General features: G+C 40.8%; 2 protein-coding genes across 2 annotated transcripts in view; both read left to right on the forward strand.

Annotated features, from left to right (window-relative positions):
- The first annotated feature begins 372 nt into the window (after positions 1 to 372).
- LOC117766875 lies at positions 373 to 5,550 on the forward strand. Its single transcript, XM_034594287.1, has 11 exons — positions 373 to 707; positions 1,573 to 1,696; positions 1,897 to 2,140; positions 2,285 to 2,558; positions 2,643 to 2,820; positions 2,900 to 2,976; positions 3,281 to 3,461; positions 3,584 to 3,832; positions 4,076 to 4,247; positions 4,623 to 4,786; positions 4,871 to 5,550. Exons 1-11 carry the CDS (start codon positions 444 to 446, stop codon positions 5,047 to 5,049), a joined length of 2,106 nt encoding a protein of 701 aa, XP_034450178.1. The 5' UTR covers positions 373 to 443; the 3' UTR covers positions 5,050 to 5,550.
- LOC117766883 (sodium- and chloride-dependent GABA transporter 2-like) overlaps positions 5,495 to 14,681 on the forward strand; it is a 33,868-nt gene continuing 24,681 nt past the window's right edge. The window contains exon 1 of the mRNA XM_034594301.1: positions 5,495 to 5,550. The gene's annotated coding sequence lies outside the window, so the exon portion shown is untranslated. The remainder of the gene's footprint in view (positions 5,551 to 14,681) is intronic.

Genomic DNA, 14,681 nt, shown 5'->3' on the forward strand with positions numbered 1-14,681 from the left:
GAATTAAGACACAGGAAACAGATTTGCATACATTTCCTTTGAAGATAAAGCAGACTGAAATTGTCATTGGACAGTCAATAAGAAATAGAAAGGTCATACAGGTTTCAGGTCACAAACAGTTCAGGTCATAAAAGTCTCTGACAGGTATACAAAAAGTTAATTTTCAACTACAAGGGGGTCAGTGGGTACCCTCAAAGTATGAAAACAGTCACTCCGCGGATTTTTTCACTCAGTCCATTCTAAGAAAGAAACATCACGTTTCGCACTTCCTCTCCGTATGATGTCATCTTGGAGTCTCACTCTTCTCTCAGCCCCACCCAGCCGGTACCAGTCCAGCCTCCGAACACCCCCTCCTACCCACACCCCATCCCCTCCAACTTTATAAACAACACAAGGTCAAGCAAACGTTTTGTTGCTGAGCTAGCAAGCTTACCACAACAACAATGTCGAAGAAATACTGCAGCGTGGAGGGATGCAAGCAAAAGAATGTGACTCTACACGTTCTTCCTAACAACGTTACAATTCGAGACCAGTGGTTACTCTTTGTTTTTTCTGAAGGGCCGGAGCGTTCCAGGAAGAATGTGTTCGTTTGCTCGGCTCATTTTACCACCGACTGCTTCCTCAATTTACAGCAGTACAACGCCGGTTTCAGCAAGAGATTACTCCTCACGGATGGAGCAATCCCCACACTCCAAGATTCCCAACCCGTAAGTAAAATAATTAATGATAGTTTGTATTCCACAAGGAATAAAGCAGAAGCCGACACACTATGCTCTTGTTTTGGTTTTTGAATGCTAACGCTAGCGCGTTGCGCAACAGCTCAGCACTGCTAGCTAACAGAGCAGCTTCACCTACGACCAACTTGTTGTGAACCATACAAACAACACACGTAACGTTATGTACCGTCACGGTTTTGTTTATCCGTGGTTGTATCTTAACTTTCTACTTTGCTGGTGTTTGTGCGACTAGCGCGTTGCTAAGTGTTAGCGGAGTAAGCACAGAGCAGCTTCACACTGAACTGGTTGTAAACCGTAGAAACAACACACGCAACGTTATGTACCGTCACGGTTTTGTTCCTCACACTGGTTCTTTCTTAACGTTCTACTTTGCTGCTGTTTGTACCACTGTTGTCGTTCCCAGCTTTGTTTCGTCACCTGTGCTGGGGCTGCAACAGAGCCTTGTGCCTAAGCAAAGGACACCGAGAGCTGACGGTGTAATACAGTTCAGGAGACTCACAATTGTGTTTTAACTGCATAGCGTTTACATTGACTTGAATCACAGCTAATGTCACTCCGTAAATGTGCTTTCAGCGTGTTTGTGGTTGTTAAAAAGTGTGTGTTGGTAGCGCCATAAAGGATACAGAAAAGGTAGTTCATATCTTACCAGACACAGACTTTTCAAGTCTTTCAATGTGCTTGTTAGAATACCAATAATCCCATCCACAGATGTGTTAGATAGTACATCACATACATGGTTTGGTACACTGTTTTCTAGCAGAGGCTGCTGTGTTTTAGTATTGACTTTATAACGCTAAATCTTCACATGGTCCCTTACATTTATTTTTATCTGCAGGGTACATCACAGCACGTATTGGCCACCTATAAACACGTGGGGACCCAAACAGACCCTCCAGCTACAAGACCGGTTGCGACACAACTTTCCAAGGGGACTCTGAGGGAACATGTGAGAAGCAAAGGTAAGAAAATTGGCCAGTATAAATAATACACATTTACATCTCTCAATTCAATGGTAAATGGAATTGTGGACAATGGTGGAGAGTTTATGCACAGATGTCTAAGTCATTGTTGGTAAACATGTAGAAAAAATCCTATTATGTTCAATGATAATATTCATTTCTTTCTCAAATTACTCAGTTTTTTACATTGGTGTCATTAGGCACGCAGGCCACAGTCACTTGCAGAAACATAGGGGTTGGCTCCGGCACATTTGGGGAGTCTGCAAAGTCTTCAACACCAGTCAGAGGGAATGTCAGCTTTGTCCAAGGCAAAAGACCAGCCAAAAGACCACGTGTCGTGAAACTGGAGGATGAGGATGCATCTTTTGACATTCCTGAGCCTCACGACTCGACATACAACCCGCAGGACTCTGTGACTGCTGTGACAGAGACATCACAAATGTCGTAAGTGTGCTTATCTGTTTTGTTTGGGCAAGTAAAAAAGGGTCATTCACATTTGATCGTTGAATATGTGTCAGATTGCATTTTCAAAAGAGAAATTTATTTGAAAATATAATGTAACCAAATGTAACTGTGTACTAAACACAGATCCACTCAAAGCCCTTCCTATGGTGAAAAAAAATACATCGTCTATGGAAGCTGCCTCCTCAAGCTCTTCGAGACCTGCCCAGTGTGCCAACGGTTGTGTGAAATCACCCCAAGAAGTCGAGGAACTTTCGTGGCCATTGATCAACTCTGCAGAGACTGCAGCTTCTTTAGACAATGGAAGAGCCAGCCAGTTTGTGGAAGCACCCCTGCAGGGAACATTCACCTGTCTGCTGCAATTTACTTCTCTGGTGCATCTTTCTTCCAGCTGGAGAAGGTACTTTTATATTATAAATTTATTTGGGAGAAATTGGTGAAACATGCAATAAAAAAGTAATTATTGTTGTTATATCTATATTAGATATTCAAGGCAATGCACATCAGTGTCTTCCAATATGACACATTTCGAAGACATGCAAGCATGTACCTGGAACCCAGTATCCTCCATAAATGGAAGATAGGCCAGGAGGTGCTTCTGCAACAGCTAAGCCAAAAAGACAGCATCATCATTGGAGGTGACATGAGGACAGACTCACCAGGTAAGACTTATTTTTTTCTGCATGATCAGGCTGTATAACTTTTTACAATCAATAGTTTTTTTTATATATATATCCCCAGGACACTCTGCAAAGTATGGCAGCTACAGTGTGATGCACCTTGAGAGAAACACAATAATTGACATCCAACTGGTGCAGGTGAGATATATTGGTCCTACAGTTTCCACAGGAAATATTATCGGGCTTGTATATGTATTCGGCACATAAGGCAGCGAAAATTATACATTTAGCAAGGACGGGTAATGTTGCATGATGCAATTACTCTTTTTTTACAGTACTGTTATGATACATAACGATAACATGTACGACAAACACTGGGGAAGTCTTTGTGTCTTGTTTGGTGATGTAACAAAGCTGTACAAAAGACAACAACAAAAATATATAACCTTTTAGATACGGTACCCGTATGTAACTATTATTGGCGTTTACTCTCTACAATCAGAGCAACGAAGTTGGCGGGAGTTACCACATGGAGCTTGAGGGCCTAAAAAGGAGCCTAGAACACCTTGCAGAAAATGGTATAACACTGGACTACATTGTCACCGACCGCCACCCACAAGTCCAGAAATACCTAAAGGACAATGACATCAAGCAGTTTTATGACATCTGGCATCTTGAAAAAGGTGAGGTTGTGTGTACGCTTGTGTTTTTGATGAAACAGGATGTCTTGTATGGTTATTTGTGAGTTCACGTGTCATTATATTTATCTATTTGTCCCTTTTATCAACTGTTACAATTTAACAAGGCTTATCAAAGAAGCTTGACAAGATAGCCAAGGACAAAGACTGCCAAATCCTAAAGAAGTGGCAGCGAAGTATCAAGAACCATGTGTACTGGACTGCTACATCTTCCAGCTCTGGTCCAGAGAAAGTGGCGAGGTGGATGTCTCTCGTAAACCACCTCCAAGATGTCCACACACATGAAGACCCCATCTTCCCCAGGTTTGAACATCCAGTGACGCCAACAACTGCCCGGAGCAAGTGGTTTGAGCCAGGTGTGTACTGTAAATGCTGCACAATGCTCCAATTACATTTGTGTTCTATCTGTATCTTTTCAGGGATCTCAACTGTGCATCAAACTATAAGAACGCAGTGTTTAGTCCCATGTCTCAAGAATCAGTGTAATGTTTGTCATTGATCCTCTGTAACAGGCTAATAATGTCTATCTAGCAACTTGTCATGTGGTAATTGGACATATCCATGAAATAATTGTCTGTTTTTTCACCCGGAAAAATCAGGTTCAAAATCACTCTACAAAGTAGAGAAGGCCCTGCTAAACAAGAGGGCCCTGAAGGACGTGGAGAAGTTGAGCCTGCAAAACCAGACTTCATCTTTGGAGGCGTTTCATAGTGTTATCCTATCGTTTGCCCCTAAGAATGTTGTCTTCCCATTCATTGGAATGCTTTGCAGGTAATAAATCTATAATGTATTGGATAGTTTGTCATTTTGATCTGAAATGATTGTCAATCTATATTTTATGGGGCACATTCACAATTTAAGAAACATGTGACCACATTTATAAAGAATTTCATTGGTAAGAAATTAATTAAAAATCAATTACTACAGACCACAGTGATTTACATATTCTTGAATGCTTCCGTAAAAAGGAGGGGTGTGCAGCAGTGAACATTGAAAGTTCATATGTAATCATCAGAAAACCCCAGCGTACAAGATACTTAGTGATGTTTGTCATAAGTTGATTTGCTCTGAAAGTGCCTTATGTTTGGTTGAACTGGTGTGAAAAGGCTCAGATAGGTAATTTACACAGATTTCTTTGTTTTTCAGGTTGTACCTTTCTGCAATGCACTTCAATGAGAATGCTGATCGCACTCAGGAAACTACCTCATCAGGGAAGCCCATCTACAAAATAAAATTTCCAAAGGCAAATAGGGGGCAATGCACAGCAAAGCCAGTTAAAACAGGGACAGATAAAACAGGGCCAACATACGGTAAGATACACAACATTTTATTACAAAGTAAAAATCAGCATAAATCAAATACTTAAAAAAGATTGATTTACAAATACTTTTCAGGTTACATCCAAGAACTTATGGATGTCCTATTTCACCAAGTTTTTCACAATCCGGAACCATATGTTGAGGAGGTTCAGAGGATCAACGTCCCTGAGCCGCTGTCCTCTCAGTACATGCAACAACCAAAGGAAGAGGTCATCCCTGGCGATGTCAGTTGTTTCAGTCAAGGGGCAGTCTGAAACCAACATAACTGTTGTTTGTACACATCATCGGAGAACTCCTCACATATGCGAAGGACTATACACGAGAGTGTCTATGGAGTCCCTATGCCTTATCGTCCGCAGATCCTGGACCCGCGGCCACATCGTGGATTATGATGGTGGATCGCGTATCAGAGATCGTGATCGTAATGGCGCATCCTGTATCGTGCTGGCAGATCATGATAATAATGGCGGATCCTGTATCGTGTTGGCATCTGATAGTGATGGTGGATCCTGATCGTGGTGGCTGCTGACCATGATTACAACAAGACTGCTTGATATACAATATGTCTACTCAGATACTCTACCATTACTGACAATAATCCATCAATTCATTTACCTTCCATTATGCTACAAAGTGTTTATTCTAATCAATGCTGCAAATACCCTTATCTTTCTGATGTTCTCCTTTACACTTGACATCTATTGCAGTTCTGTCGGTCCTGGGAGAGGGATCCCTCACATGTGGGTCTCTCTGAGGTTTCTATGTTCTTTTTACCCTGTTAAAAGGGATTTTAGTAGTTTTTTTAGTAGAGTGCTAAGGGCAGAGGATGTCACACCTTGTTAAAGCCCTATGAGACAAATTTTGATTTGTGAATATGGGCTATACAAATAAAATTTGATTTATTGATTGACACAAGGGAATTAATACCCTCACCTTTTTCTCCTAAGATGGCCCCAGCACCAGCTGACAAAGTTCCAATATGCCAGATGCCTGTAACACCTGAAAGGGGGGGGGGCAAAACAGTTATTGCACTTTATTGACTGAATATCAGGACCTCACAGGTGTCACTGCAGTGAAGTTATTACATTTTTTATATTTTTATTCATAGATTTTTATGCACACCACTGTGATTTTTGCAAGTTGCTCTGTTACTGTGTAACTTCTGTAATAAAAGTAATTTTCTACTAAACACAAGTGCCTCATATGTTACATTTCAGGGAGTTAACATTGCTAACCATTTGATATATTTATTGTAAATATGCATTCAATTTACATCATGTTAGCTACACAGGATTAATAATTTCACACAGTATGTTTTAATCAGAGAAGCTATTTCAATTAATGTATTAAAAACATGTAAAACATCTCTTTACTTCAGCTTCTAACTAGATCTTGCACTCCGACATGCTTAAAATCTTTTTAATCAATTGCTATTTCAATTTTTATGCATTTTAAATGAATTCGATTTCTTTCAAATGTATTATGACGTCTTCTCATTTGAAATCCAATTTACCATGTTTGTATCTATTTTGAATGCAAAGAGCTGTATTTTTTGTTTAAAGGGTTCTATAAAAATTAAGTTTTATTATTATCTATGAAATCATTTATAACTTACCGGTGAGGTCTGAGCCTCAAAGGCCAATAGTCAGCCTGGTAAATATTGTGGGCATTTTGAAGAGAGTACAGATTAAGGCACACAGTTTCCAGGCTGGGATGATAAGTCATGCAGTTTGTGGGGGACTGAAGCAGGTTCATTCTCCCAAGAACCTGATGAGCAGAAATAACAGGAAATGTTGGTACCATATCGTATAGAAGACTTTGGCTACAGTGAAGGTTATTAGATAATCTACAGTGAAGATTATTAGATAATTTACGTTGTGTATCTCCCTGCAGCACACATTCTCTCGTTCTGTTGGCATCTTCGCACAATGACAACAGCTGCACCTGTAGAGGAAGCGACACAAAGGCATGAGTACGTGACGACAACAATAGTAAACGCTAATTATGTAACCACATGATTATACACAAAACATAATACACATTTTTTTAAACTTATTCAAATTCAAAAGTTCTTAATTTGCCCGTGGAGGACAATTCAAAGGCACATAGAGCATGTCAAAACACAAGTTAAAACAATGATGACATCAGTGCAATGTCTGCAGACAGTTAAAAAACTAAAAGAGTAGTGTATATGAATGTAAAAGTATGGTGAACAGGATAACGGTTGTGAAAACGGATTTTAAGAACGTGTAGAAATACTGAATGATAAATACTCAATGATAAAAGTAATAGGAGTGCATTGGGGTAGGTTATACAGTTATAAAATGATGTACAGTTTAAGTAGTTAAGAAAATATATACAGGACCAGGTAGCAGCAGATGAATAATGATTTTAGCTTATGAATAAATATATATATATATATACAGCAGATATGTAGTATATTAATAAATATAGCAGTGAATAAGTAAATCTAAGCAGGTGAGTGAGTATAAGTGTATGGTATCTGTGTGTGAAAAAAGTTCAGTAGCTTGAGACTCTGTATGGGGGGATGGGGGTAAGTGAATGTCTCTTCTTGGAGGGGAAAAAGGAAGAAAATGTATGTGATTGAAGTTTGTGTGTTGGGTGGGGGGGTGTTATAAAGCAACTGGCATCACACAAATACAGTGTTTTGTAACTAAGCGTTTTGTTACATGAACTCAGCTTTTAAACCGAACATTATTAGGACATGAATAAAGTATTTCCACATGCAGTAGTACTGTAACGTAACCGTTACGGCGTACTGTAATTCTATACTGTATCCTGGACACTACTCCGTTCATTGGCCGGCTGTCCTGCTAAAACTTGAAAAATGACGACAATATAACTCACCATTCAGAAAAATCTTGTCGCAACCGCCTTTGAATGGGTGGTTGGTCTTCAGCCGTATCCTACTCAGTGTCTGACTCTGGCTCAAACATGTAGGGTCTTGCGTGACTCTCAGCTGTAAACGCCGCCAGGAGATCTGCATTGTCCCTAAACACCCATTCTCAACTAATTCGCCAAATGGCAAAGTCCAGAGCCAGTATGTCCATCATCCATCATTACGCACCACTGTCACTGCAGTATTTATAGGTTTACAGCAATCGGACTGATTGATCACACCTTGCCAAGTTTGTCAGTGCGCTCTGTGCACCTGAGAGCATGTTCACTCCAGCGATATTATACACAAAATATATGAAACTACAGTCCTACTAAGCCATAAAACTATTAAATATTGAGCAACTCTAATAATATTTTATTGTAGTATATGTGCATGTGAAATTTGCTTGAAGTTGTTTAAAGGGATTATATCTTAAAAGATATAAAACAACTTCAAGCAAATTGTAAATGATGTTAATGATGAAGTGGATCAATAATCTGGATGCAATTCATCACCTCATGTCTGCATCATGGAATGAGTCACTGCTCACTGTGGTGTTGCCGATCATTTGAAATATTTTTTCTTTAATCCCTGAGTTCACACATTTTGAAGTTTGTCATATGCTCCAAAATCACTCACTTTATTGTGAGGTAACCATTTTATAGTGCTATCTAAAAGTTGTATTATATTTTTATACCCTATATATTGGACTATCTACAAATATAATAAATATAATAGATAGTTATATTGAAAATATATAAATATAAAAATTGAAGGTGTATGTATTAAGCCACATGGCTGAAAATCATGACCAGCTACTCAGCTTGGCTCCTACTGTACAGTAATTAGCAGAGTGTCACAAGCAGTAGAGAAAAATGTATTGTCATTAATTTAAGGGAACACTTAATCGTCATAGTATAACACCAAGTCATTTAAACTTCAGGGATATCACTCTTACCTGCTTTGGTGCAAATGAAAGTGACACACCTCTTCCGACTATACCTTGAATACAATTTTAAACTAACAATTTAGTAGCAATTAAATGGCACTTACTTATAGCACTTTGTAGTTTTGCTTTTTTGAAGAAATTGTACTTTCTTGATTCTTGTTGTTCTGGGTTTGTACCCTCATGGTTGAATGCACTTATTGTAAGTCGCTTTGGATAAAAGCGTCAGCTAAATGAAATGTAATGTAATGTAATGTACAATAGGTGCAATGGAGAGGCAAAAGCAAGACAACCCCCAAAAAGGGAACAGTTCTGCATGTGGTGGCCACAGACAATTGTTCTCTCCTTATCCTTCGTGACTGATTCTTCTCTAGTTTTGTGTTCTGCTGGTGTCCTTGTCACTACTGGTAGTATGAGGCCGTACCTGCACCTCGATCAGGTTGCACAGGCAGTCCAGCTCCTCCAGGATGGCACATCCATATGTGAGACCGCAAGGTTTATTATGTCTCCAAGCACAATCTCAAGAGCATGAAGGAGATACCAGAAGACCGGCCATTACAAGAGGAGAGCTGGACAGGGCCATAGAAGGGCATCATCCAGCAGCAGGACCGGTATCTGCTCCTTTGTGCGAGGAGGAACAGGAGGAACAGGAGGAGCACTGCCAGAGCCCTACAAAATGACCTCCAGCAGGCTGCTGGTGTGCATGTTTCTGACCAAACTGTCAGAAACAGACTTCATGAGGGTGGCATGAGGGCCTGACGTCCTCTAGTGGGACCTGTGCCCACAGCCCAGCACCGTGCAGCTTGATGGGCATTTGCCAGAGCCAGAGGACCTAAATGCAGGAGACTGCAGCTTGGTTGCTGATTGATCATTTATTAAAGAGATAAACTAAACTAAACAGTCTTCAAAGAGCAATCAACCATGGTGATAAATCTTCATCAAAGAAACTAAAAGGTAAGGCCTTTAAGGGAAAAAAAACAACCTAAAATACGAGGAAGGACCGTTATAGACTGATGAGGAACAGGGGAAACAAGACGAACTGACAAGGACAAAGGGAAGCACTGAATTGAGACTAACACTGAGACTGAATTGAAATAAATTGATAATGATAACAGGTGAAACACTTAGACAAGTGGAGACAATCAGACAGGCGGGAAACAGGACAAGGACATGAAAATAAAGCTACAGACACACAAGGAGCAAAACTTCTAAATAAAACAGGAAACAGAACTCAGAATAAACAACAAAAACAAACTAAATCTAAACACAAAAAAAATGTCCAATATCAAAAGTTTCCAACAAAAAATCTAAAAGCTCTGCAGAAAAGTAGAGCTCAGAGTCATAGATGTGCAAAATGTTGAAATAATCAGGCGTGTTACTCTTATGCCATAGCTGAATTGGTAGTGTGAATTTGATTCAGATTTGTGTGGTTCAATGTCACTCAACTATTTTATTAAAATAAATTGTGCCATTAACCTCATTGGAACACATTTGTTATTGAAGAATATTCACAGAGGAGAGTTTCTCAAAAAAGCCCTAATTATTTTTTGGGGTCTAATCATTTAGACTTGACAATAGGACTGTAGGTTTATTTCTTTATTTAATGAAATGACAATGGACAATACAATACAAACACAACTGTGACCAGATGGTACTGCATATTCTTATTAGCCTACTTTGGAAGTTGCTTTGACTTTGATGTTGGGTATAAGAAATCTGCCTCGCAGTGTCACTATCAATGTCCATTAGGGTTTGACTGCATTCCACTAGATCTCTCTTTATTCATATATACAGCAGCATTTCTGGCACAGGTTCAGCATATACATTTTCCTGTGCTCCTTTACCCATTGTGGTGTGATATATCTGCTTGAATCATACACGTGTTAAGGAAATAATTCAAGTGGTTGTGGTTGTTTTAGTTTATTAACCCCACCAAAAAGGTTGTTTTTACCCCTGTCTGTTTGTTTGTTAGTTGGTTTATAAGCAAGATTACACGAAAACAAATGAACAGATTTCCATGAAACTTGGTGGAAGGATGGGTGTCGTGGCCTCTCCCCCTCCCTCATTCTGGCAAGAGTGTGACTATCTCAATTTAGGGACTGCATCCTTCATCAGTTGCATTTGTAGATGGATTGCATTTAATTCGCCAGTCATGGGACTACACTGTGTGCACAATTATTAGGCAAGTTGTATTTTTGAGGATACATTTTATTATTGAACAACTACAGTGCTCTCGGTCAATCCAAAATGTTAATAAACCTCAAACCTGAATATTTAAGAAAGTAAAAGTGAGGTTTTGGCTTTCTTAGGAGAATATCTATGTGTGCACAATTATTGGGCAACTATTAGTGTGCAGAATTATTATGCAACTAAATGAAAAACGAAGATTTTCCCATCTCACTTGTTTATTTTCATCTGTTAAAGTGAGAATAATAAACAAACAACTCAAAATTTACAAATAAACATTTCTGACATTTCAAAAAAAAAATCAGTGACCAATATAGCCACCCTTCTTTTCAATAACAGTAATAAGCCTTCCATTCATGGATTTTGTCAGTTTCTTGATCTGTTGACGATCAACTTTTTGTGCAGCAGCAACCACAGCCTCCCAGACACTGTTCAGAGAGGTGTACTGTTTTCCTTCACCGTAAATCTCCCGTTTAAGAAGGGCCCACAAGTTCTCAATCGGGTTTAGGTCAGGTGAGGAAGGGGGCCATGTCATTATTCTTTCATCTTTAAGGCCTTTACTGGCTAGCCACGCAGTGGAGTATTTTGATGCATGCGATGGAGCATTGTCCTGCATAAAAATCATAGTCTTCTTGAAAGATGCAGACTTTTTCCTGTACCACTGCTTGAAGAAAGTGTCTTCTAAAAACTGGCAGTAGGTTTGGGAATTGATTTTGAGTCCATCTTCAACCCGAAAAGGTCCAACTAGCTCATCTTTAATAATACCAGCCCATACTAGTACCCCACCTCCACCTTGCTGGCGTCTGAGTCGAAGTGGAGCTCTGTGCCCGTTACTGATCCAGCCACGGGCCCATCCATCTGGTCCGTCAAGAGTCACTCTCATCTCATCAGTCCATAAAACCTTTGAAAAATCTGTCTTCAGATATTTCTTGGCCCAGTCTTGACGTTTCAACTTATGTGTCTTGTTCAGTGGTGGTCGGGTTTCAGCCTTTCTTACCTTGGCCATGTCTCTGAGCACTGAACACCTTGTACTTCTGGGCACTCCAGGTAGGTTGCAGTTCTGGAATATGACAGCACTGGAGGATAATGGGTTCCTGGTAGCTTCACGTTTGATTCTTCTCAAATCTTTGGCATTTAATTTGCCTCTTTTTTTCTCAACACGTTTCTTGCGACCCTGTTGACTATTTGCAACAAAACGTTTGATGGTTCTGTGATCACGCCCCAATATCTTAGCAATTTCAAGAGTGCTGCATCCCTCTGAAAGACTTTTTACAATTTTTGACTTTTCAGAGTCAGTTAAATCTCTTTTTTGGCCCATTTTGCCTGAGGAAAAAAAGCTGCCTAATAATTATGCACACCTTGATATAGGGTGTTGATCTCCTTAGGCCACACCCTCCCTCATTACACAAATACACATCACCTGATATGCTTACATCCAATAGGCATTCAAGTTTATACAGCTTGGAGTTGGAAAATATGCATACAAATTATGATATAGTCAAAATACTCACTTGCCTAATAATTGTGCACACAGTGTAGACTGTCCAAATGGCTCCTCCCATTGAGGCTAACAAATGTGTCCTTAAACCCCCGAGCAACGGAGGCTCCGCCGGGTGGATCCTTCCCGGCCCAACATATTCCATATTTCATTGCACTTCAGTGACAAACTGCAGAAAAAGGCAGCGGAAAGTAAGACAGAAACACCAGAAGAATTTGTGTCAATTTACCATTTATTTAACACGTCTAATAAACAATTTGAAGCAAGTTAAGTTTTCACATCACTTTAGTAAAAAATTTTGTGTTTAGTTGTCACTTTATTGTAATTTAAAAAAGTTAATATTAATAAGCTACATGTGTACATGTGTGCTTGTGATAGTAACTATATAATGTTTTTAAAATGTTCTGATACAGGTTACTATTACAATCTCATGTTTAGCTTGTTAAGGAATCACAGTGAATTAGACTCAGTGAAGATGTGTAATTATATGTTAAAATATGATTATAATCTCCGCACACTGCTATTGTAAACCGTGCTCATAGTTATTATGAAGCTTAGCGTAAGTTCAGTCAGGAAGACTTAAACCTGCATACTGATCAGCTGATTGTGGGCGGTCCTAAACATCAGGAACGCCCATAGGAGGACTTAACCTGCATACTGATCAGCTGATCATGGGCGTTCCTAAATATCCAATCAGGTCTGCGCGGTCTCTTTCAGCCAATCATTCAGCAGCTGTCAAACTTTAAAAATCCCTTCTCCTCTCTTCCGCAGTCAGCTGTCATTCAGTGACTCTCATAACAGTGTCATTCAGTGATCGCTATAGCACGCTCTCGCTAAATCCTCACTAAATACTTGCTGATCATCTTCATGTCGGACTCCGACAACGACGATCCCCAGGAGGTTTATGATCCTAACACGGATCTGCTCCAGGAGATCGCCTCCAACTCCTCGGGCGGTCGGCGCAAGAGCCTTCGTCTGGCCGAACGCAACGGATCCCCCACAGACGAGGCTGACCTTCTCATCGCCCAGCTACAACATCACGGCATCATGCCAGCTCCAGGCCTGCTTCCTTCTCAGCTTCGCGAGCTAGCAGACTGCGCTTCTCTTCAACCCGGTCCCAGTTCCCACCCAGGGCACGATCCAACTACCCCAGCCGATTTCTCCGCCGCGCCGGTTCGTGGCCGCAAAAGAACCAGGAAAGCGGCTTCATCCAAGGCCCCCGCAGCAAAGATAAGTAACATATCTACCCGATCTTGTGCCTCTACACCCACTCCCGCTCCAGGTAACATTTTGACAACCACCTTGCAGTCCCTGGCCACAACCCTGCAGAACATCGATACCCGGCTGGAGACCCTCGAAAACGCCGCAAACTTCGCTTCTTGCTCAGCAAACATCAGCGCCCCGCTAGTCTCCTCAGCGCAATTAGCCACGCACACGTCCTCTCTGCCCAGCGAAACCATTCAACACACTCTGGCCTCAGCCGTCCCGGCACCGGGTGTAGGTAGGCCATACATACCTCAGTCATCTCCGCACGTCTCAGATCAAAAATATTACAAGGAAAAGACATCAATTTAGTCAGCCTCATTCTGCCATCGCCTGAGTGCGATAAAACCATTGCCACAGGAGAAAACATCACTGCCGTGTTCAAAACCACGGATCCGCGTCTAATCAGAGGCTTAACAATCGGACAGTTTCTCATTGCCTTTAGCATCTACCGCGACACCATCTGCTCCGTCTACCCCGAAAGGAGACAAGAACTTGACGCTTACCTGATGTTAATCGGCGACTTAAATTTAAGATATGGAAGGAATATATTTTACCACTACCACAAAGCCTTCTCTAGCAAAGCCGCGCTGTATATAGCGCAATATAATACACGTCTTAACTGGTCCGAATTAGACACAGAATTACTCATCATGGTCGCTGGAGGCGCTCAAGCAATTACATGTAATTCCTGCGGCAATACGGGACATACATACCTCTTCTGTCCTTCAGTGCCGTTCCAAAATAACACCCCCCTTCCATCCTCCTCTCAGCGCAACGACAGCCTGGGCCACCAGGTGCATCATTTCAACCAGTCACCAATTTGCCATAAATTCAACTTTAATGTGTGTACATTCCCCAACTGCCACTTTCTCCACATTTGCAGCATCTGCAAAGACGCTCATCCCAGGTCCGTCTGTCCCAGACGCCCGAACTCATTCCGGAACCCACCACAGATGCAGAAACATCGTGGTTCAAAGCGATTTTGAACACTCATCCCTCCACACCAATTAACGTTCAACACCTAGCAGCAGAATTGTCTTCTCACCCCGACTCTGTATTCGTAAATTATTTAATCACAGGACTTTCTCAG

This window comes from Hippoglossus hippoglossus, chromosome 8, assembly GCF_009819705.1.
Source record: "Hippoglossus hippoglossus isolate fHipHip1 chromosome 8, fHipHip1.pri, whole genome shotgun sequence".
NCBI classification, from domain to species: domain Eukaryota; kingdom Metazoa; phylum Chordata; class Actinopteri; order Pleuronectiformes; family Pleuronectidae; genus Hippoglossus; species Hippoglossus hippoglossus.

Coding starts and splice junctions, on each gene's coding strand:
- LOC117766875 (XM_034594287.1), top strand. CDS start 444: ATGTCGAAGAAATACTGCAGCGTGGAGGGATGCAAGCAAAAGAATGTG. Junction 2,559..2,642: donor CTTTCTTCCAGCTGGAGAAG/GTACTTTTATAT, acceptor TATCTATATTAG/ATATTCAAGGCAATGCACAT. Junction 4,248..4,622: donor TTCATTGGAATGCTTTGCAG/GTAATAAATCTA, acceptor TTTGTTTTTCAG/GTTGTACCTTTCTGCAATGC.